Below are 22,917 nucleotides of genomic sequence, written 5' to 3' on the forward strand. Positions count from 1 at the left end.
GCACCCTTCCATTGTTACTCTCTGCCTTCTGTGACCTAGCCAGTTCTGTATCCATTTTGCCAGCTCACCTCTGATCCCGGGTGACTTCACCTTTTGTACCAGTCTGCCATGACGGACCTTGTCAAAGGCCTTACTGAAGTCCATATAGACAACATCCACTGCCCTACCTGCATCAATCATCTTTGTGGCCTACTCGAAAAACTCTATCAAGTTAGTGAGACACGACCTCCCCTTCACAAAACCGTGCTGCCTCTCACTAGCACGTCAATTTGCTTCCAAATGGGAGTAGATCCTGTCTCGAAGAATTCTCTCCAGTAATTTCCCTACCACTGACGTAAGGCCCACTGGTTTGTAGTTCCCTGGATTATCCTGGCTACCCTTCTCAAACAAAGGAACAACATTGGCTACATTCAAGACGCCCAACACCTCATCTTTTTGGATCTCAATGTGACCCTGGCTATCTACACACCCTTCTCCAGACTCAAAATCCAACAATTCCTCTTTGGTGAATACTGATGCAAAGTATTAACTCAGTACCTCGCCCATTTACTCTGGCTCCACACATAGATTCCCTCCCCTGTCCTTCAGTGGGCCAACCCTTTCCCCTGGCTACGCTCTTGCTTTTTATGTACGTGTAAAAAGCCTTGGAATTTTCCTTAACCCTATTTGCCAATGACTTTTCGTGACCCCTTCTAGCCCTCCTGGCCGCTTGCTTAAGCTCCTTCCGACTTTCCTTATATTCCACACAGGCTTCGTCTGTTCCCAGCCTTCTAGCCCTGACAAATGCATCCTTTTTCTTTTTGACGAGGTCTACAATATCCCGACAATGTTGTATCCTACAACACAATTTCATGGGCAGCGCGGTAGCACAGTGGCTAGCACTGTGGCTTCACAGGACCAGGGTCCCCGGGTCAATTCCTGGCTGGGTCACTGTCTGTGCGGAGTCTGCACGTTCTCCCCGTGTGTGCGTTGGTTTCCTCCGGGTGCTCCGGTTTCCTCCCACAGTCCAAAGATGTGCGGGTTAGGTAGATTGACCATGATAAATTGCCCTTAGTGACCAAAAAGGTTAGTAGGGGTTATTCCGTTACGGGGATAGGGTGGAAGTGAGGGCTTAAGTGGATCGGTGCAGATTTGATGGGCCGATTGGCCTCCTTCTGCTCTGTATGTTCTATGTACTATCCTGAAATTTGCCGTATTTATCCTTCTTCCTCACAGGAACATGCCGGTCCTGAATTCCTTTTTATTGACATTTGAAAGCCTCCCACATGTCAGATGTTGATTTACCCTTAAAGTCCCGCAAGTTATCGAGGGGGGATGGCAGGGAAGGCAGTGCAATGTTCCTCCTGCAGAATGTTTGAGGTGAGGGATGCCGTCAGTGTCCCTGCTGATTTCACTTGTGGGAAGTGCACCCATCTCCAGATCCTCAGAAACCGTGTTAGGGAACTGGAGCTGGAGCTGGATGAGCTTCTGATCACTCGGGAGGCAGAGGTGGTCATAAATAGAAGCTTCAGGGATGTAGTTACTCTGAAGAATCAAGCTAGATGGGTGATGGTGAGAGGGGCTGGGAGGAAGCAGTCAGTACAGGGACCCCCTGTGGTCGTTCCCCTCAGTATCAAGTATACCGCTTTGGATACTGGTGGGGGGGGACAACTTACCAGGGGTAAGCCACGGTGACCGGATCTCCAGCACTGAGTCCGTCCCTCCAGAAGGGACGGAGGGAGAGCAGGAGAGCAATAGTTATTGGGGACTCGATAGTTAGAGGGACAGATAGACGGTTCAGTGGCACCAATATCCTGGGAGGAAAATTTGCTACGGTTCTTTGGGGGGTTTAAACTAATTTGTCAGGGGATGAGAAAACGAGCTGTAGTCCAGAAGCCAGTGTTGAGAGCAGTCAGGTACTGAGGAGGGTATCAAGGTTGCAGGAGTGTACTGGCAGACAGGAAGGTGGGTTGAAGTGTGTCTACTTTAATGCAAGGAGCATCCAGGATAAGGTAGATGAACTTGGAGCGTGGATTGGTACTTGGGACCACGATATTGTGGCCATTACGGAGACATGGTTAGAACAGGGACAGGAATGGTTGTTGGAAGTTCCAGGGTATAGATGTTTCAGTAAGAGTAGGGAAAATGGTAAAAGAGGTGGAGGAGTAGCATTGTCAATCAAGGATAGTTTAACGGCTGCAGAAAGGCAGTTCGAGGGGATCTGCCTACTGAGGTAATATGGGCCGAAGTTAGAAATAGGAAAGGAGTGGTCACGTTGTTAGGAGTTTTCTATAGGCCCCCAAATAGTAATAGAGATGTGAAGGAGGAAATTGCAAAACAGATTATGGATAGGTGTGGAGGTCTCAGGGTAGTTGTCATGGGTGACTTTAACTTTCCAAATATTGATTGGAACCTCTATAGGTCGAACAGTTCGGATGGGGCAGTTTTTGTACAGTGTGTGCAGGAGGGTTTCCTGACATAATATGTGGATAGGCCGACAAGAGGGGGGGCCACATTGGATTTGGTACTGGGTAATGAACCGGGCCAAGTGTTAGATTTGTTTTTGGGAGAGCACTTCGGAGATAGTGACCACAATTCGGTGTCTTTCACTATTGCAATGGATACGGATAGGGCCATACGGCAGGACAAGGTTTATAATTGGGGGAGGGGTAATTATGATGCGATTAGGCAAGAATTAGGGAGCATAAGTTGGGAACAGAAACTGTAGGGAAAGGCACAAATGAAAAGTGGAGCGTATTCAAGGAACAAATACTGCGTGTCCTTGATAAGTATGTCCCTGTCAGGCAGCGAGGAAATGGCCGTGTGAGGGAACCATGGTTCACAAAAGAGGTTAAATGTATTGTCAAGAGGAAAAAGGAAGCGTATGTAAGGATGGGAAAACAAGGTTCAGTTGGGTCGCTTGAGGGTTACAAGGTAGCAAGGAATGAGCTAAGAAAAAGGGCTTAGGAGAGCTAGGAGGGGGCATGAGAAGTCCTTGGCAGGTTGGATCAAGGAAAACCCCAAGGCTTTTTACTCTAATGTGAGAAATAAAAGAATGACCAGGGTGAGGGTAGGGCCAGTCAAGGACAGTAGTGGGAACGTGTGCATGGAGTCAGAAGAGATAGGAGAGGCGTTGAATTAATACTTTTCTTCAGTGTTCACCAAGGAGAGGGGCCATGTTTTTGAGGATGAGAGTGTGATACAGGTGGGTAAACTGGAGGAGGTAGATGTTCTGAGGGAAGATATATTAGCAATTTTGAAAAGACTTAGGGTCAACAAGTCCCCTGGGCCAGATGGGATAGATCCAAGGATTCTTTGGGAGACAAGGGATGAGATTGCAGAGCCTTTGGCTTTGATCTTTGAGTCCTCACTGTCCACGGGGATAGTGCCAGAGGACTGGAGAGTGGTGAATGTTCCTCTATTCAAGAAAGGGAATAGGAATGACCCTGGTAATTATAGGCCAGTTAGTCTTACTTTGGTGGTTGGTAAGTTAATGGAAACCGTCCTGAGGGATAGGATAAATGACCATTTGGAAAGATGCAGCTTAATCCGGGATAGTCAACACGGATACGTGAAGGGTAAGTCTTGCCTCACAAATTTAATTGAATTCTTTGAGGAGGTAACTAAGTGTGTGGATGAAGGTAGAGCAGTTGATGTCGTATACATGGATTTTAGTAAGGCGTTTGATAAGGTTCCCCATGGTCGGCTCATGAAGAAAGTAAGGAGGTGTGGGATAGAGGGAAGTTTGGCCAATTGAATAAGTAACTGGCTATCACATAGAAGACAGAGGGTGGTGGTGGATAGAAAATTTTCAGACTGGAGACCAGTTACCAGCGGTGTACCACAGGGATCAGTGCTGGGTCCTCGGCTATTTGTGATTTTTATCAATGACTTGGAGGAGGGGGCTGAAGGGTGGGTCAGTAAATTTGCTGATGACACCAAGATTGGTGGAGTAGTGGATGAGGCTGTTGTAGGCTGCAAAGAGACATTGATAGGATGCAGAGCTGGGACGAAAAATGGCAGATGGAGTTTAACCCTGACAAGTGCAAGGTGATTCATTTTGGTCGGACAAATTTGAATGTGGATTACAGGGTCAACGGCAGGGTTCTGAGGAATGTGGAGGAACAGAGAGATCTTGGGGTTCAAGTCCACAGATCTCTGAAGGTTGCCACTCATGTGGATAGAGCCATGAAGAAGGCCTATAGTGTGTTAGCGTTTATTAACAGGGGGCTTGAGTTTAAGAGCCATGGGGTTATGCTGCAACTGTACATGACTCTGGTGAGACCACATTTGGAGTATTGTGTGCAGTTCTGGTCACCTCACTATAGGAAGGATGTGGAAGCATTTGAATGGGTGCAAAGGAGATTTACCAGGATGCTGCCTGGATTGGAGGGTTGGTCTTATGAAGAAAGGTTGAGGGAGCTAGGGCTTTTCTCATTGGAGCGAAGGAGAATGAGAGGCGACTTAATAGAGGTTTATAAGGTGATGAGGGGGATAGATAGAGTTGATGTTCAGAGACTATTTCCTCGGGTGGATGTAGCTGTTACAAGAGGGCATAACTACAAGGTTCGGGGTGGGAGATATAGGAGGGATGTCCGAGGTAGGTTCTTTACTCAGAGAGTGGTTAGAGAGTGCAATGGACTGCCTGCTGTGATAGTGGAGTTGGACACTTTAGAAACTTTCAAGCGGTTATTGGATAGGCACATGGAGCACACCAGAATGACAGGGAGTGGGATAGCTTGATCTTGGTTTCGGACAGAGCGCGGCTCATCGAGGGCCGAAGGGCCTGTTCTGTGCTGTACTGTTCTAAGTTCATCCGCCCCCAATCTAGGTTCTTCAGTTCCTGCCTAATATTGTTATAGTCTTCCCCGAATTTAGCACATTCACCCTTGGACCACTCTTATCCTTGTCCACCAGCACTTTAAAACTTACTGAATTGTGGTCACTGTCCCTGAAATGCTCCCCTACTAAAACTTCTACCACCTGGCCAGGCTCATTCCCTAATACCAGGTTCAGTATCACCCCTTCCCAAGTTGGACTGTCTACATATTGTTTTAAGAAGCCCTCCTGGATGTTCCTTACAAACTCTGCCCTGTCCAAGCCCCTAGCACTGGGTGAGTCCCAGTCAATATTGGGAAAGTTGAAGTCTCCCATCACAACAACCCTGTTGCTTTTACTCCTTTCCAAAATCTGTCTACCTATCTGCTCCTCTACCTCCCGCTGGCTGTTGGGAGGCCTGGAGTAAACCCCCAACATTGTGACTACACCCTTCTTATTCCTGATCTCTACCCATAGAGCCTCCCTACGCTCTGAGGCGTCCTCCAGCAGTGCAGCTGTGATATTCATGATGGGCTGAAGGGCCGGCACAGACATGATGGGCTGAAGGGCCGGCACAGATATGATGGGCTGAATGGCCTCTCGCTCTCTGTGCTGAGAACAGACAGACGGGCTCGAGATCCTGCAGTTATCCTTGTACTGATTGGTGGCTCCGTAGCCAGTGAGAGGCCGGATTGGTCGCTGAGCAGCCAGTGAGAGCTCGGGTTGGCCGCTCGGCAGCCAGTGAGAGCTCGGATTGGCCGCTCGGCAGCCAGTGAGAGACCGGATTGGCCTCTCAGCAGCCAGTGAGAGCTCGGATTGGCCGCTCGGCAGCCAGTGAGAGCTCGGATTGGCCGCTCGGCACCCAGTGAGAGCTTGGATTGGCCGCTCGGCAGCCAGTGAGAGACCGGATTGGCTGCTCGGCAGCCAGTGAGAGGCCGGGTTGTTGCGAGGTGGCGGTTATAAGAGGCCGCGTCACGTGGTCAACAGTCTCAGTCCAGGACCCAGCGGCGGGATGGTGAGAGCGGGGGTCGGGGGGAGAGGGGGGTCGGGGGGAGAGGGGGGTCGGGTGAGGGAACAGGTGCGCAGCTCCGGGAGGAGCCGCGGGAGATGCCGTGGTTCGGGCGGGGGTGAGGCCGCGGGCCCCGGCCGGGTGTGAGCTGCGGGCCGCTCGGGTGACAGGCGGGATCCCCCACGCGGCGGGGAGATAGGCCGCAGGCCCCGGGCTGGGCTGGGGGGATTGCCCATGATCCGGCTGTTTATCCAACTCGTGTTGAAATATTCGGCCCATCCAGTCCGCAGTACCCCATGAGAGGCACCTGGTCCCAATCCCAACACTGGGTCCATAGCCTGGGATGTGCCAAATGCTCCTCCAGGGACTTATTAAAGAATATGAGGCAGTCCCCCCCCCCCCCCCCGCCGGGCTGCTGGGACGGTGCAGGATGGGCAGCCCCACCCTCCCGGGCTGCTGGGACGGTGCAGGATGGGCAGCCCCACCCTCCCGGGCTGCTGGGACGGTGCAGGATGGGCAGCCCCACCCTCCCGGGCTGCTGGGACGGTGCAGGATGGGCAGCCCCCCCCCCCCCCCGGGCTGCTGGGACGGTGCAGGATGGGCGGCCCCACCCTCGCGGGCTGCTGGGACGGTGCAGGATGGGCGGCCCCACCCTTGCGGGCTGCTGGGACGGTGCAGGATGGGCGGCCCCACCCTCGTGGGCTGCTGGGACGGTGCAGGATGGGCGCCCCCCCCCCCCCCCCCGGGCTGCTGGGACGGTGCAAGATCATAGAATTTACAGCCCTCTCAGGCTGCTGGGATGGTGCAGGGTGGGCGCCCCCCCCCCCCTCTGCCACCCTCCCGGTCTACTGAGGGTGCCGGATGGGCAGCCCCATCCTCCCGACTGCTAGGATGGGCAGCCCCCCCCCCCCCCCCCATGCCACCCTCCTGGGCTGCTGCGATGGTGCAGGATGGGTGCCCCCTCTGCCACCCTCCCGGTCTGCTGAGGGTGCTGGATGGGCAGCCCCATCCTCCCGGCTGCTAGGATGGGCAGCTGCGACGGTGCAGGAGGCCAGGGACAGAATGTGATTTAAACAATGGAGCTCCCACCCTGAACTTCTCTATCTGTCTAAAACTCAGCTCTGTCTAAATCATTGTCCAACTCGTCGATTTGATTGCACCTCGAGTTGCTTTGAGGAGTTAGCAAGGAATGCAATGCAGGTATTCAATGAACCAATCCAATGTTCCCTTGTCCAGGTGCTGTTACATGTGCTTTTCGAGCATGCTGCTGGCTATGCATTGCTGGCAGTTAAAGAAGTTGAGGAGATCGGCCTGCTGCTGCCTCAGGTGGGTGGAGTATTTCTCGGTTTTTGTCTGTGGTTGTCCCTTGTTATCTGGTTTTCCAATATAACCTGAGACGGTATCTCTGTTGCACTCATTGAATATGGGACTGTTAGCCCAGATTGTACATTGAGGCTGCTGTCTACTGGATCCTCATCTTACCAGCTTCTGGGAATTCTCAGCACCGTATTCTGCAAAGTCAACGAGCAGCTTTGGATTAGTTTTGAAGGATATCTGAAACCTCAACCTTTCTCTCGACAGATGCTGACTGGCCTGTCTAACTTTGGTAATATCGTGCCCCGGTTCTTAGTCCGCTCAAAGTAATGGAACATACGGAGCGCATTCAGAAAGCCATGCAGAATCTAGAATGTTTCTCCAGATGATCTTTTGCAGGTTTCCTATTCCCTGGAGTTCTCCTGATCTCCATGAACCAGGATCCCTTATCCAATTGCTTTATCTGGAACAGACCTGGTCAAGATCATTGTAACCAATTCCTTCGGCTAGCTACCTTGGCTGATATTACACGCAATGATAGCCACTTCTAATCTTGGAAATAGGCCTGTGCTCTCGGTATTATGTTCAAGATTGTGTTTGTGTCGGGGGGAGCTGAGCTGTGTGCTTGGTGGCTGTCACTATTCTCGTGTGTCAGAGCTCCTAGACTGGATTTGTTGGAACAGCTGCATGAGTTGTGACTGTCCTTTCCTGTTCCAGGTGGAGGAGAGTATACTGACCATCGGCAAGTTCAACAACATTGTTAAGCTCGTGGCATTTTCACCATTCAAATCTGCTCAGAGTGCCCTGGAAAACATGAATGCGATTTCTGAAGGTGAGTTGTCTTCACTGTTGAGTCTCCTGCTGAGCGGTGCCGTGGGTGTCCACTGGAATTTGTGGGCCGGGTTGGTTTAGCTCGGTTCATGGGGTGTGGGCATCACTGGCTGGGCCAGCGACGATCGAGAGTTGCTGTGCCTGCCTTGGGGGTTGAGAGTTGCTGTGCCGGCGTTGGACTGGGGTGAGCACGGTAAGAAGTCTGACAACACCAGGTTAAAGTCCAACAGGTTTGTTTCAAATCACTAGCTTTCGGAGCAGCATGTTTCTGGAACCTACCTCTTCATTCACCTGAGGAAGGAGCAGTGCTCTGAAAGCTAGTGATTTGTAACACAGCTGTTGGACTTTAACCTGGTGTTGTAAGACTTCCTACTGTGCCTTGGGGTAGTGGACAGAACATACAGTACAGAAAGAGGCCACTCGGCCAATTGAGTCTGCACCGGTCCATTTAAGCCCTCACTTCCACCCTATCCCTGTAACCCAATAACCCCATCTAACCTTTTTGGTCTCTAAGGACACTTTTTTTTTATCATGGCCAATCCACCTAACCTGCACGCCCTTGGACTGTGGGGGGACACCGGAGCACCCGGAGGAAACCCACGCAGACACGGGGCGAACGTGCAGACTCTGCAAGACAGTGACCCAGAGGGGAATCGAACCCCCTGGTGCTGTTAAGCCACAGTGCTATCCACTTGTGCTACCGTGTTGCCCATCAGGGTGGTCAATGTCAATATATCGCCCCAATCTCACTACACATCCCTGGGGCTGGTTTAGCACAGTGGGCTAAACATCTGGTTTGCAGAACAAGGCCAGCAGCGCGGGTTCAATTCCCGTACCGGCCTCCCTGAACAGGCGGCGGAATGTGGCGACTAGGGGCTTTTCACAGTAACTTCATTGAAGCCTACTCGTGACAATAAGCCATTATTATTACAAGTTTGCATGTCGCTGTATCAGCTGGTCTATGGATTGCATCCACGAGGCTGCACCTGTATGGGCTGTGAATTGAGGTTTTGAGCATTTCAGAAAATGTGGAGGCTTGTTCCCTGCTGAGGGGGTGTCATCTGACTGGGATGGGGGGATCTGATGTGTGGGAGCGTTCTCTTGTGTGCAATGATGTCTCATATATCTGTCAATCCACTGATTTATTGTGAAGTGAACAAACCGAGCTGAGCACTGTAGCTGGAGGTGAATCTGCCTCCTGTCCGTAACGCCTTTCAGACCACTCTCATTGTTGGCTGTGTCCCAGGTATCATTCACCAGGATATGAGACTCCTGCTGGAGACTAACATGCCTGCTTCTGGCAAGAAAAGGAAGGTGATCCTGGGGGTGGCAGACTCCAAAATCGGAGCGGCAATCCAGGAGGATTTGGGAATCCAGTGCCAGGCTGGAGGAGTGGTGGCAGAAATATTTCGAGGTAAGCAGCTGATTGGTGAAGAGGCTGGAATCAGTGTTGAACTGAGTGAGGATTCTGACCACAGGCTGTTAACCGGATTCTGCTTTTTGTTGTTGGTCTGGCCCAGGGGTGAGGCTTCACTTCCACTCGCTGGTGCAAGGTCTGACTGCCCTCTCTGCTGCCAAAGCCCAGCTGGGCCTGGGGCACAGCTACTCTCGGGCCAAGGTGAAGTTCAATGTGAACCGCGTGGACAATATGATCATCCAGTCGATCAGCCTGCTGGACCAGTTAGACAAGGACATCAACACCTTCTCCATGCGAGTCAGGTAAACTGGGGGCTGACAAAGGAAACACCAGTATCCCTGGGCTGGATGTGCTCTGCAAATACAGCTGACCAGCAAACTAATGTTCATGAGCACAACATTGAACAGTGTGGTTGTTGTGTGAGCTGAAATGTAGTGTGGGGGAGGAGGGAGGGGTTTCGGATTTGCTGTGTATTGCACTGCTGGGGCCTCCCTGTCCTTCTTATAGGTGGTGTCTTCTCTTGGCACTGACTGCATGGAAAGGGGAGGTAGAGTAAATTCTCTGTTACACCACAGCCCTGCTCCACCTGTGGCTCGGCCTGTATTGTTGTCAGGGAGATACCTGCTGGCTTAACTATGGAGTGGGTGGCGAGGGAGGCCATGTGCTGGCCGCAAGGGGTGACCTGCTAATCTATCTCTCAGTGAGTGACCTGCCTTCCTTTCTCCCCACAGAGAGTGGTATGGCTACCACTTCCCAGAACTCGTCAAGATTGTTCCTGAGAATTACACGTACTGTCGACTGGCAAAGCTGATTGGGAACCGCAAGGAGCTAACTGATGAGAGTGTGGAGGCTCTGGAGGAGGTTGTGATGGACAGTGCCAAAGTCCAGGCTATTCTGGATGCATCGCGCAGCTCCATGGGTCAGTTTGTGTTCCCCGGCGCCCCGCTGTTTGGAAGTGGAGTGTGTGTTGCTTCTATCCATCCCCAGTACAGCTGCGGTGTGGACAGTTCAGACACCAGGTCTCGTGCAACCATTAGGTTAGGTCTGGAGTGTGGAACACATTGTGATGATTTACTGTCAATCCTCTGACATGCTGTGAGGAAGAATATGTTCTGAATGTGCATCCCCTCTAACCCTGCTCAGAGTTGTGATCAGATTTTTGTTCTCCAGTGTGGCTGTCTCTCCTGGCCACCAGGAAATGTTAATGCAGGTACAGCTATACACTAATTGACCGTTCGGCCCTTCCAACCTGCTCTGCTATTCCTTCTTTGAAATAAATTTAGAGTATCAATTAAGGGGCAATTTAGTGTGGCCAATCCAGCTACCCGGCACATTTGGGTCATGGGGGTGAGGCCTCCGCAGACATGGGGAGAATGTGCAAACTCCGCACGGACAGTGACCCAGGTCCTCAGCGCTGTGAGACAGCAGGGGGTGCTCTGCTATTCTGAGATTCTGACTGAATTTATCCTCCAATTCTGCTTTCCCACGCCACCCCCATGTCCTTTAATTCCTCTGGTGTCCACAAATCTATCCACCCCTCTGAAATAACCCCAACTCAACGGTAGGGCATTCAAAAGGTTCACTTCTTAAAATAAATTTAGCGTAGCCAATCCACCTAACCTACACGTCTTTGAGTTGGGGTGAAACCCACGCAGACATGGGGAGAAAGAGAATTCAAAAGGTTCATAATTCGCTAATGTTTTCTCACCTCGGTTTGTCCTGTGTGTTTTGGATTACCCAGCTGGGCAAGCATTTTCTCAGCTATTATAGTGCTCCGTTTTATAATTAGATCACCTCACACGCAATAACCAATCCATATATACAAACTGAGCCTGCTCCATCTTGCCTCATCCCGGGAACCAATCTAGTAAACATTTGTGTTCTCTCTAAGATGCGTATATCCTTTAGGAAAGGAGTCTAAAACATCACGAATACTTCAGATGTGGCCTCACTAATGCTATCTTTAATTGCAGTAAGGCCTTCAATTCTTAACTTCCTAGTCCTCCCTGTGAAGGGATTGTGTGTTCATTTTGTGCTTTGTATACAAGATTTGTTGTGTGTTTTCATTGTGCAAGAGCTAACTGCCAAGCTCACCCCCATCTCTGCAACAGTTTAAACTCTGCCCCTCTCACTATTGCAGGTATGGATATCTCTCCTATCGATCTCATCAACATTGAGTGCTTCTCCACCCGAGTGGTGTCTCTGGCTGAATATCGAACCACTCTCCATGAATACCTGCGCTCCAAGATGGGCCAGGTGGCACCCAATTTGGCTGTTCTCATCGGGGAGGTGGTAAGTGTCGTTGCGGCTCCTGGGTCTGCGGAGGTTTGCTCACTGAAAGCTGCTTTCTGAATATGTGGGGGGGGGGGGGGTGTTGGAGAGGGGGTTGCTGTGCTTGTATCCAATGTGCGTACAGTGTACGACACACACTCTGGATCTTACATTTCCCACTCTACTGCTTTAGCTGGGAGAGTGAAACGTGTGGTGATCTGTTGAATCTTGTCAATCCTCTGACACCCTGTGAAGAATTATTGATGCTCTGAGCATGTTCACTCTAACCCTGGTACCGAGCTATTCGAAAGGTGTAGGTGGGACCCGCAGATGTCTACTGCGTTACTCAAAGTGAACCCTCTCTAGCCCTAACACTAGGTATTTAGAAATGGTTAGAAGGTGAGTTTACTGCATGCTCTGTTTCTCCACTCCCTCCCAGAACAAGGATAGAGTCCCCCTCATTCTCACATTTCATCCCACCAGCCTCCGTATGCAAAGCATAATCGTCCGCCATTTTCTCCAACTCCAGCGTGATGCCACCACCAAACACATATTCCATTCACTCCCTCTGTCAGCATTCCGCAGAGACCATTCCCTCCGAGACAATCTAGTCCACTCCTCCACCATACCCAGTACCTCTCTCATCGCCCATGGCACCTTCCCATGCAATCGCAGGAGGTGTAACACCTGCCCCTTTGCCTCTTCCATGCTTAACATCCCAGGCCCAAATCACTCATTCCAGGTTAAGCAGCGTTTCACTTGCACCTCTTTCAATCTGGTCTACTGCATTCGCTGCTCCCATTGTGGTCTCCTCTATATCGGAGAGACCAAACGCAGACTGGGTGATCGTTTTGTTGAGCATCTTCGGTCTATGCACATTCAGGACCCTGACCTTCCTGTTGCTTGCCATTTTAACAAAAGACCCTGCTCCCATGCCCACATGTCTGTTCTTGGCCTGCTGCAATGATCCAGTGAAGCGCAACACTAACTGGAGGAACAACATCTGATCTTCCGGTTAGGCACGCTACAGCCTTCCGGCCTGAACATCGAATTCAACAACTTCAGATGGTCAGCCCCACCTCAACCCATTTGTTTTCATTTCATTTTAACTGTCTTTTACCATTTCTTTCTTTCCTGCACCTTTCTCCCCTTTGCTTCCCCCTTCCCCTCCCCCCCACACCTACAGTTCACCCTCTGATAGTTTCTCTGCTGTTTGACCTTTCACATCTTTTGCCCTCTCTGGGGACTGCCATTAACACTCTTTCTCCTTGGTTTCTGTGGCCATTAGCACCCGGTTTCCCTGGGTTTCTGTGGCTATGACTCATCTTTCATTCTCACTCCCCAGTATAAATGAAATGAAAATCGCTTATTGTCACGAGTAGGCTTCAATGAAGTTACTGTGAAAAGCCTGTCCGGGGAGGCTGGTACGGGAATCGAACCGTGCTGCTGGCCTGCTTGGTCTGCTTTAAAAGCCAGCGATTTAGCTGAGTGAGCGAAACCAGCCCGTAAACTCCACATGGACAGTGACCCAGAGTTGGGATCGAACCTGCCACCTAGGTGCCATGAGGCAGCAAGGGCACCACTGTGCTGCCCTTGCCACCATGTATTTCCCACTTTGTCTGTTAGCTTTGACAGAGTCATTGGACTCGAAACGTTAGCTCTTTTCTCTCCATCCAGATGCTGCCAGACCTGCTGAGATTTTCCAGCATTTTCCCTTTTGTCTCTGTTTATCCAGGGCTGGCCTTATAAAAGCAGGTTTTCAATAATGGGGCTGCACTAAGTGTGGGGTAAGCAGGCCCAACTGCAGCCGCGCACGTGTGATGGTGTGCGTGCTCACTGAAGGTGTGTATACACGCACACACCACGATGCCCTTCCCTCCCATCACTGGAATGCCAGCTTCAGAACATTTCCATGTTCTCTGATGGCACTTTGCATCCTGGCACAGCTGGACTGGGTCTGAGAGCTTGTGGTGATAGCAGGTTGGTCCTTTCCGTGTAGATGTGCGGTGGATGCTGATTCTGTTCTGTGTTCTCTCTTTAGGTTGGTGCTCGTCTCATCTCCCACGCGGGCAGCCTGACTAATCTGGCCAAGTACCCAGCCTCGACAGTACAGATCCTGGGTGCAGAGAAAGCTTTGTTCAGGTATAGCTGCAGGGTGGCTGTAGTGATGGCAGGTTACTGACAGTCTGTTTGATGCACTGTGTACGCATTTGCAGCCAGTGTGACTGATAAACCCAGTTCTGAACAGCCACTGTTTAACTCCTATCATTGCTCCTACTAATGTCTTAAGGGGTGCAGTTTGGATTTGGATCGCCTCCATTAGGTATTTACTGTCTTCTATGGTCGCCATTTTAATTGTAGCTGATTAAATGGGGGACGTTGTGGGTGGTGATAACATGCTGTTAACCATTTTTGTGATGTGTCTTTGCTGCCGTTGTAAGTTCTGCCACTGGAACTGTGTATTTCTACTTTGGGATCTTCCTGTGCTTCTGCTTGCCCTTCCAGTGCAAGTTTGGGAGGTGCTGGCAGGTTGCTGCAGTGTGGATGTGACATAGTGCTATCGCTGTGCTGTAACAGAGTGGGTGTTTAGTGACTGGACGAGTAAATAACCAATTAAGATTCTTGCATGGATTGGGGGGGGGGGTTTGCACTTCTCATCTGTTTCCTTCCCTGTCTGACAGAGCTCTCAAAACCCGAGGAAACACCCCAAATACGGCCTCATTTTCCACTCCACCTTCATTGGAAGAGCTGCAGCAAAGAACAAAGGCAGGATTTCTCGCTACCTGGCAAACAAGTGCACCCTAGCATCGAGGATTGACTGTTTTTCAGGTGAGGGCTGCCGTGGTTTGCTTGGGGGGGGGGGGGGGGGGGGGGGGGGGGGGGGGGGGGGGGGGGGGGGGGTCGTCCCCGATCCGGCCAGGCCACTGCAGTGATGTTTCATATTTTTCGTCAACCGCATTTCACCCCCAGTGAATGTTGACAGCTTTGTTCTGAGCGCAGCCTGCCGGACGCTGTGTACCGTGCCATAGATTCTATGGTGCAGCGTTTGTAACTCTGTGTGGATGATGTTCACAAACCCAATTAAAGTTGAATGTAGGTGGGATTTTATTTGTCATAGAATGAGGCCATTCGGCCCATCTTGTCAATGCCAACTCAAGAACACCGGGTGCCCTTTCTAACCCCATAGCCCTGTAGCTTGGAGCACTTCAGATGCAGGTCCAGGTACTTTTTAAGAAGAGTTTAGGGTCTCTGCTTCCACCACCTGCTCAAGCAGCGAATTCCAGACTCCCACTACCCTCTGCGAAAGTTCTTCCTCGTTTCCCCTCTTATACCTTTACTGCTTGTCTTTTTTAAATTTGGAGTATTCCATTTTTTTTCAATTAAAGGGCAATTTAGCGTGGCCAATCCACCTAACCTGTACATCTTTGGGTTGTGGGGGGGGGGGGGATGTGAGACCCACTCAGACACGGGGAGAATGTGCCAACTCCACACGGATTGAACCCGGGACCGTGCCGCCGTAGTGCAGCAGTGCTAACCACAGTACCATTTACTATCTTTTATCCTGGTTTAGTTCAAGCTCTCTGCTTGTTTCTTTTTTAGTCATCTGTAAGTTTTAAATTCTTTCCTGTCCTTGGCGTGGTGGGCCTGTCCCCCGTGGCTGGGTGGGGGGAGGGTGTGTTTGGACCATTCTCCACAGTGCGGGGTGGGAGTACAACCTGATCATTGTGTGTGTGTGTCAGCAGCAGGGCTGATCTTATCACTGACTGTGTCCATTACTTCCTTTGATTAATCTAAATTGTCCTTTCCAGATATTCCCACCTGTGTATTTGGAGGCAAACTGAGAGACCAGGTTGAAGAGCGATTAGCGTTCTATGAAACTGGCGAAGCTCCACGAAAAAATATTGACGTTATGAGGGAGGCTGCCACTGAGGTAAGTGTGCGGAGTGACCGGTGTCTCTGGGGGGAGGCTTGGTCCAGGTCGCTGGGCTCTTTATTGTCCAGTGGTTCCCAGCTCAGTAGCTCTGGCACCAGCTCTTTATTCATGTTGTCTGGGTTAATAATGGTGGCCCCTCCATTACTGCTGCAGTAATGTATCCACCAGGTTACCGGAATCTGGCACTGCTGTCCGCTGGCCAGGATCTTTTTGGAGATGATGCAAACATTGATGCTGACGGAATACTGTGGAGGGAAAAAGCTGATTTAATGAGGCTGATCCAATGGGATCCATCAGCTGGACGACAGCTCCGCCTGATCCGGAGAGTGCGGGTGGGAGTTTGCTGGTGTGCAGTAGCCCTGTGCGAATGTGTGGTGTGGCTCCGACTGAGTGACCTCTTGTGCTCTGTTCCCAGGCAGCAGAAGTGACGGCAAAATTAAAGAGAAAGTTGGAAAAGCGAGAGAAGCGGAGGAAGAAAAAAGAGCAGCAACAGTTGGAGGCCCAGGCTACCGAGGATGGGGAAGCCCAGGCTACCGAGGAAGGGGAGGAGGGTGAACCCACTGAAAAGAGAGCCAAAATAGAGAGTGAGGTGAGTTGGGGGAGTCAGAGGAGAATGATTCTGCTGTTGGCCTAAAAGCCATTATTACCATCCACACTCACTGAATCTTTTTGTCCAGGAGATCAAGGATGAAGAAGTAGAGGTGAAGAAGAAGAAAAAGAAGAGGAAAGTGGTGGAGGAGGAAAAAGTAGTGGAGGAGGAAGAAGAAGCTGTGGACAGTATGTCGAATGGGGTCCAGGAAACGCCTGTCCGGAAGAAGAGGAAGCAGCAGCTTGTGGCGGAGGAACTCGAGGAACCGGAGACTCCTGTGTCAGAGAAAAAGAAGAAAAAGAAAAAAGCCAAATCTAACTGAACGGCTGCCACTTAGTGTGGTCTATCCCCCTGGACTGGTTCAGCTCAGGCTAGACTGTCCCTATAAACCGGTTCCTACAGACTACACTGTCTATAAACCGGTTCCTACAGACTACACTGTCCCTATAAACCGGTTCCTACAGACTACACTGTCTATAAACTGGTTCATACAGACTACACTGTCCCTATAAACTGGTTCATACAGACTACACTGTCCCTATAAACTGGTTCATACAGACTAGGCTGTCTCTCCGATCAGAAACTGATTATTTTTTTACAAATATTTTATTTTGTTTTATTGTGCTTGTACTGAGGCCTCCGACCTGCCCAAAGTCCTGCTGTGTATTCCTTAATGTCAAGCTTTGCTCCCCTGTGCTGTTTTGGGGACGTGCCTTCAATGTATTCACTGTGTGGGAGGCACCACTTTGCATTGATCAATTGAACCGGTAACTTCACTGGGATGTGACTGGTACTCAACGCCAATAGGAATACATAAGGATAGAGTCCGACTGAGTCACACTGGCCGGGGCTGATGTATTTGACCTCTTGCTGTGTTGCTTGGGGCGTGGAGAGTTGGTAGTAATCAGTAGTTTGTCCGTCCGACTTAAGTTTGTAAATATGTACAGTTAATAAAATACAATGACAAATAAGCTGGTGAATAGTTCCTCGTAAATTTATACATCTCAATCATATCTTCTCCCCCTGCTCCAAGTCTATCAATCTCATCCTGACTAACTCTCCAGCCCAGGCAACATCCTGGTAAATCTCTGCACACAATACTCTAGCTAAATGTTCTATACAGTTATAACATAACCTTCCTGCTCTCTACCTTGGCTAATTTGCCTTGTCAACTATTCACTGACCCTGCTACTTTAAGGGACCAGGATACGTGCACACCAAGGTCCCTCTGATTTATCATGTATCAGCCCATCGATAATAAATCTTTACTATTGTCAGAAGTAGGCTCACATTCCAGCGCCTTTTCGGGTACACTGAGGGAGAATTGAGAATGTCCAATTCATCTGACAAGCACATCTTTCAGGACTTGTGGAAGGAAACCAGAGCACCCGGAGGAAACCCACGCAGACACAGAACGTGCAGACTGCACAGTGACCCAAGCTGGGAATCGAACCTGGGACCCTGGTGCTGTGAAGCAACAGTGCTATCCTTGCTTTACCACCCTGCCAATTCTTGTATCATTCGTGAACTTATTGATGTACATTCTTGTCTAAATCATTTGTATAAACCAGAGGTAGCAAGGACTCCCAACACATTATTGAGCGTGCAGGAGCCCGGCAATGGCCATCCAGAGGTAGTGGAAGCAGGTATTTTTTATGAACATTTTATTGACGGATTTATGGTTTTATGACAACAGAATAAACAATGTACATGAAAATATAAACAGTGCAAAAGCCATCTTCCTCCCTTACAGGTCCCACCTTTACTAACCCCCTACTCTAAGCTAAACCCCCTTCTGCTGACGATTAATTTTCCACGAAGAAGTTGACGGACGGTTGCCAGCTCCGGGCAAACCCGAACAGTGACCCTCTCGAGGTGAATTTGATATTCTCCAGGCAGAGAAAGCTAGCCATGTCCGATAGCTAGGCCTCCGACTTTGGGGTCCCTCCAAGGTCATAGTATCCGTCTCCGGGCTACCAGGGAAGCAAAGGCCAGAACGTCTGCCTCTACTGCATTCCCAGGTCTTCTAACACCCTGAAAATCACTACCTCTGGACTCAGTGCCACCCATGATTTCAACACTTTGGACATGACATCTGCAGAATCCCCTAAGCTTCGGAAAAGCCCAGCACATGTGAACGTGGTTTGCTGACTCTCCCGTGCACCTATCTTCTACCCGAAAGAATCTGCTCATGTGGGTCCAGTGAACGACCTTGAATTGTATCAGGCTGAGCCTGGCACATATGATGTGGACACATCGACTACTCAACGTGTCCACCCAGGGACCATCCTCTATTTCTCTGAACTCGTCTTCCCGCTTGCCGTTTCAACTCCTCAGTCTGCGTCTCCTCTGACCCCATAAGCTCCTTGTAATAGAACACAGAACAGGCCCTTCGGCCCTCAATGTTGTGCCGAGCCATGATCACCCTACTCAAACCCACGTATCCACCCGTAACCCAACAACCCCCGCCTTAACCTTACTTTTATTAGGACACTACGGGCAATTTAGCATAGCCAATCCACCTAACCCACACATCTTTGGACTGTGGGAGGAAACCGGAGCACCCGGAGGAAACCCACGCACACAGGGGGAGGACGTGCAGACTCCGCACAGACAGTGACCCAGCCGGGAATCAAACCTGGGACCCTGGAACTGTGAAGCATTCATGCTGCCCCAGGGCAGAAACTCTCCCTTCTCCCACCCACATTCTGGAAACGACCCTGTCCTGTATCCCACTTGGTGGTAGAGCGGGAAGGTTGAGACCTGCCTATGTAAGAAGTCCCGCGCCTGCAGGTACCTAAACTCATTTCCTCTCGTCAATCCAAAATTTTCCTCCAGCTCCCTCAGGCTAGAAGAGCTCCCCTCCCTCCATAAACACATCCCCCATCCTCTCAATCCCTGCTCTCTGCCATCTCCGGAGCCCAGAGGTGCCGTTACCAATGCCCCCAAACTGGTGCCCTTGCATGAAGCTGCTCCCACACCGACCCTCCACCCACTTCCTAATTATGGATACATTCACCACCCAATAATAATTACTGAAGTTCGGGAGTGCTAGCCCTCCTCCCCACCCCCCCCCCCCCCCCCCCAGGGCCCCGCTCCAGCATCTTTTTTACTCGCGGTGTCTTACCCACCCATACAAAGCCAGTGATCACCTTATTGACCCATTTAAAAAAGTATCGTGGAATAAAGACTATCGGGCTGCATCACAGCCTGGTTATGGCAACTGCTCGGCCCAGGACCGCAAGGAACTTCAGAGAGTCGTGAATACCGCCCAGTCCATCACACAAACCTGCCTCCCATCCATGCACTCCATCTACACCTCCCACTGCCGGGGGAAAGCGGGCAGCATAATCAAAGACCCCTCCCACCCGGCTTACTCACTTTTCCAATTTCTTCCATCGGGCAGGAGATACAGAAGTCTGAGAACACGCATGAACAGACTCAAAAACAGCTTCTTCCCCACTGTCACCAGACTCCTAAATGACTCTTTTATTGACTGACCTCATTAACACTACACCCTGTATGCTTCATCCAATGCCGGTGCTTATGTAGTTACATTGTATATCTTGTGTTGCCCTGTTATGTATTTTCTTGAATTTTGTTTAATTCTCATTTCTACCCATGTACTGAATGATCTGTTGAGCTGCTTGCAGAAGAATACTTTTCACTGTACCTCGGTACACGTGACAATAAACAAATCCAAACCCAAACAGGAATCTCAGGAGGACCGTCATTTTCACTGTCTTCACCCTCCCAGCCAGTGACAACAGGAGCACATCCAACCTTCAGAAATCGTCCTTCATTTGGCCTACTAATCGGGCCAAATTTGACTTGTGTAGTCGTTCCCATTCCCGCACCACCTGAATGCCTAGGTCTCAAAATCTTCCCCCTACCACCCTAAACGGCAGCTCCCCCAATCGCTTCTCCTGTCCTCTTGCTTGGATCGCAATCATCTCACTTTTCCCCATATTCAGTTTATAACCTGAAAACTGGCCAAATTCCCCCAGAATCCTCAGAATTTCTTCCATCCCTTCTTGTGGGTCAGAAATATATAGGAGCAGGTCGTCTGCGTATAGCGAGACTCTGTTCCATTCCACCCACCCCCCAGACCATCCTCTTGAGGCTCTCAACGCAATTGCCAGTGTCTCTATGGCCAACGCGAACAGCAGTGGGGAGAGGGGCCACACCTTTCTCGTCCCCCGATGCAGCCTGAAATAGTCCGATGTTGACCTGTTCATCTGTACGCTCGCAACAGGAGCCTGATAGAGCAGCCTGACCCAGTCAATGAAGCCCCGTCCAAAACCAAACTGCCCCAGTACCTCCCACAGGTAGTCCCATTCCACCCGATCAAAAGCCTTCTCTGTGCCCATTGTGACCACTACCTCCACATCCCTACCTTCCGGGGGCATCATAATCACATTTAACAGCCTTCTTACGTTGGCTGCCAACTGTCTACCCTTAACAGATCCCATCTGTTTCTGTCTGGAACGGAGTCTGCAATCCTAGAGGACAAGAATTTGGCCAGCAGTTTGGCATTCACATTTACGATATGAAAGAAAATGAAAATCGCTTATTGTCACGAGTAGGCTTCAAATGAAGTTACTGTGAAAAGCCCCTAGTCGCCACATTCCAGCGCCTGTTCGGGGAGGCTGGTACGGGAATCAAACTATCGAACTGTGCTGCTGGCCTGCCTTAGTCTGCTTTCAAAGCCAGAGACTTAGCCCTGTGCTAAACCCAGTGAAGTTTTATAAAAAGTTCTCTGGGATATTGGGGCCGATGTTATTTAGTAGGGACATCGACCTGTAGAACTCATATAGCTCCGGGTTCTTGTCCTGCTTGAGGATCAATGAGATAGTGGTCTGTGACATCGGCGGGGAAAGCACCACACGCTCCCTTGCCTCATTGAACATCCTCATCAACATCGGCCCCAATATCCCAGAGAACTTTTTATAAAACTTCACTGGGTTCCCGTCCGGCCCCGGGCCTTTACCCGACTGCATGGACTTCAGCCCCTCCGCTATTTCCTCCAACCCGATCGGAGCCCCCAACCCTTCTACCAACAACCCCCTCCCCCCCCCCCCCCCCCGCCCCCCTGTCCACCTTTGGGAATCTCAGGCCCCCTAAAAAGTGCCTCATCCCCTCCGGCCCAGCTGGGGGTTCCAACCCATACAGCCTACTGTAAAACTAATTGAATGCCTTATTAACCCCTGCTGAATCTCCGACCAGGTTCCCGTCCCCGTCATTTACTTTCCCTATCTCCCTGGCTGCCTCCCACTTTCTAAGCTGCTGTGCAAGCATTCTGCGGGCCTTCTCTCCATGCTCATAAATCGCCCCCTCGTCTTTCTCAGCTGCTCTACTGCCCTCCCTGTAGTTAACAAGCCAAACTTCGCCTGTAGCCTCCGTCGCTCCCTTAGAAGCCCTGCCTCTGGGGTTTCCGCATACCTCCTGTCGACCTGCAATATCTCCTTTATCAGTCGGTCCATCTCTGCTCTGTCTGCCTTCTCCCTGTGGGCCCGTATCGAGATCAGCTCCCCTCTAACCACAGCCGTCAAAACTTCACCCGTGTCATTAACTTCCAGGTAGTTCTGAATACATTTCCTCAGCCACCCACACACCTCTTCATCAGCTAAAAGTCCCACGTCCAGCATCCAGTGCAGGTGCTGGCTACTCTCCTTGCTAACCTGTAGGTCAACTAAGTGCGGGGCATGATCCAAGATTGTGATCGCCGAATACTCTGTGTCCACTACCCCCGTCAGTAGAGTCCAGTTGTCATGTGAGGGTACCTTTAAGAAATGGGTGTTTATTCCTGCAGTGATGTCAGAGAGTGGGTTAGCTGGGCTGTCTGTCAGCTTTTTACTTTCGTTTTAGGCTGTTTGCTGCAGGGTGTGTTTTAGTTTCGTTTTCAGAGCTGGATAGCTGCAGTCACAGCCAGAAGGTGTATGAGTCTCTCTCTCTAATCTAAAGACTAAATCGATCCTTTGGTGATTTAAAACTAATAACTGCTCTCAGTAGTGACTTTAACCTGATGTGCTTCTGTTTAAAGTTTTTTTTTCTAAGTCTGATGGATGTTAAAAGGACAGCTTAAGGATTACTTAGTGTTGCATTCTTTGGGGATTGTATTTGAATTAATGGTTGCTAAGATGTTCACTATATGTTTTAAAAAGGTTAACTTGAGTTCATAGAATAACCATTGTTTTGCTTTGAAAAATACTTTTCCATTTCTGCTGTATCACACCTGTAGAGTGAGCCGTGTACTCCCCATACCACAATCTATTAAAAGTTGTGGGTCAGGTGAACTCCATGATACACTTTGGGGTTCTCTAAACCCTGGCCCATAACAAATTGGGGGCTCGAGGATGATAAAAGTCTATCTATTGGATTGGCTGAGTGAACTTAAAGACAGTGAGGGGTGAGCATATTGTGGTTGCTTTTCAGGTGTGGAATTCTAGTTTAAGTAGGGAGTGTGTTGTGGACAATGGCTCTTTCAGAGGCTCTGAAGTTTTTGGGGGTGGAGACGGTCACACGCAGTACCTTAAGGACAGAGACTAAAAGCAGACTGTTAGATTTGGCAAAAACATTGCAGTTAACATTACCTGACAAAATGCGAAAAGATGGGGTAATTATGGCGGTGGCTAAGCATTTAAAGTTGCCTGAGATACAGTTTGACTCATTGGAAAATTCAGTTACAAATTAAACAAATGGAACATGAGAAAGACTTAAAGCAGCTTCAATACGAAAGAGAGGGAAACGAAAAG

General features: G+C 50.2%; 1 protein-coding gene and 3 non-coding genes across 4 annotated transcripts; all 4 read left to right on the top strand.

The window, feature by feature from the left end:
• The first annotated feature begins 5,738 nt into the window (after positions 1–5,738).
• Positions 5,739–17,133, top strand: LOC119963798 (nucleolar protein 56-like). The gene is given in 13 exon segments (XM_038793088.1): positions 5,739–5,812; positions 7,043–7,132; positions 7,838–7,952; positions 9,198–9,365; positions 9,472–9,670; positions 10,100–10,287; positions 11,509–11,660; positions 13,681–13,781; positions 14,321–14,340; positions 14,343–14,468; positions 15,449–15,570; positions 15,989–16,162; positions 16,251–17,133. Coding segments are annotated over 13 exon segments (1,692 nt in total). The 5' UTR covers positions 5,739–5,809; the 3' UTR covers positions 16,485–17,133.
• LOC119963959 lies at positions 9,854–9,991 on the top strand. The gene has a single exon (XR_005460216.1). It is a non-coding gene; the product is annotated as a small nucleolar RNA SNORA51 (small nucleolar RNA).
• Positions 14,564–14,637, top strand: LOC119963955. The gene has a single exon (XR_005460212.1). It is a non-coding gene; the product is annotated as a small nucleolar RNA SNORD56 (small nucleolar RNA).
• On the top strand, positions 15,785–15,855 carry LOC119963953. The gene has a single exon (XR_005460211.1). It is a non-coding gene; the product is annotated as a small nucleolar RNA SNORD57 (small nucleolar RNA).
• Positions 17,134–22,917: the final 5,784 nt, after the last annotated feature.

The sequence above is a fragment of the Scyliorhinus canicula genome, chromosome 3, assembly GCF_902713615.1.
Source record: "Scyliorhinus canicula chromosome 3, sScyCan1.1, whole genome shotgun sequence".
Taxonomy (NCBI): Eukaryota; Metazoa; Chordata; class Chondrichthyes; order Carcharhiniformes; family Scyliorhinidae; genus Scyliorhinus; species Scyliorhinus canicula.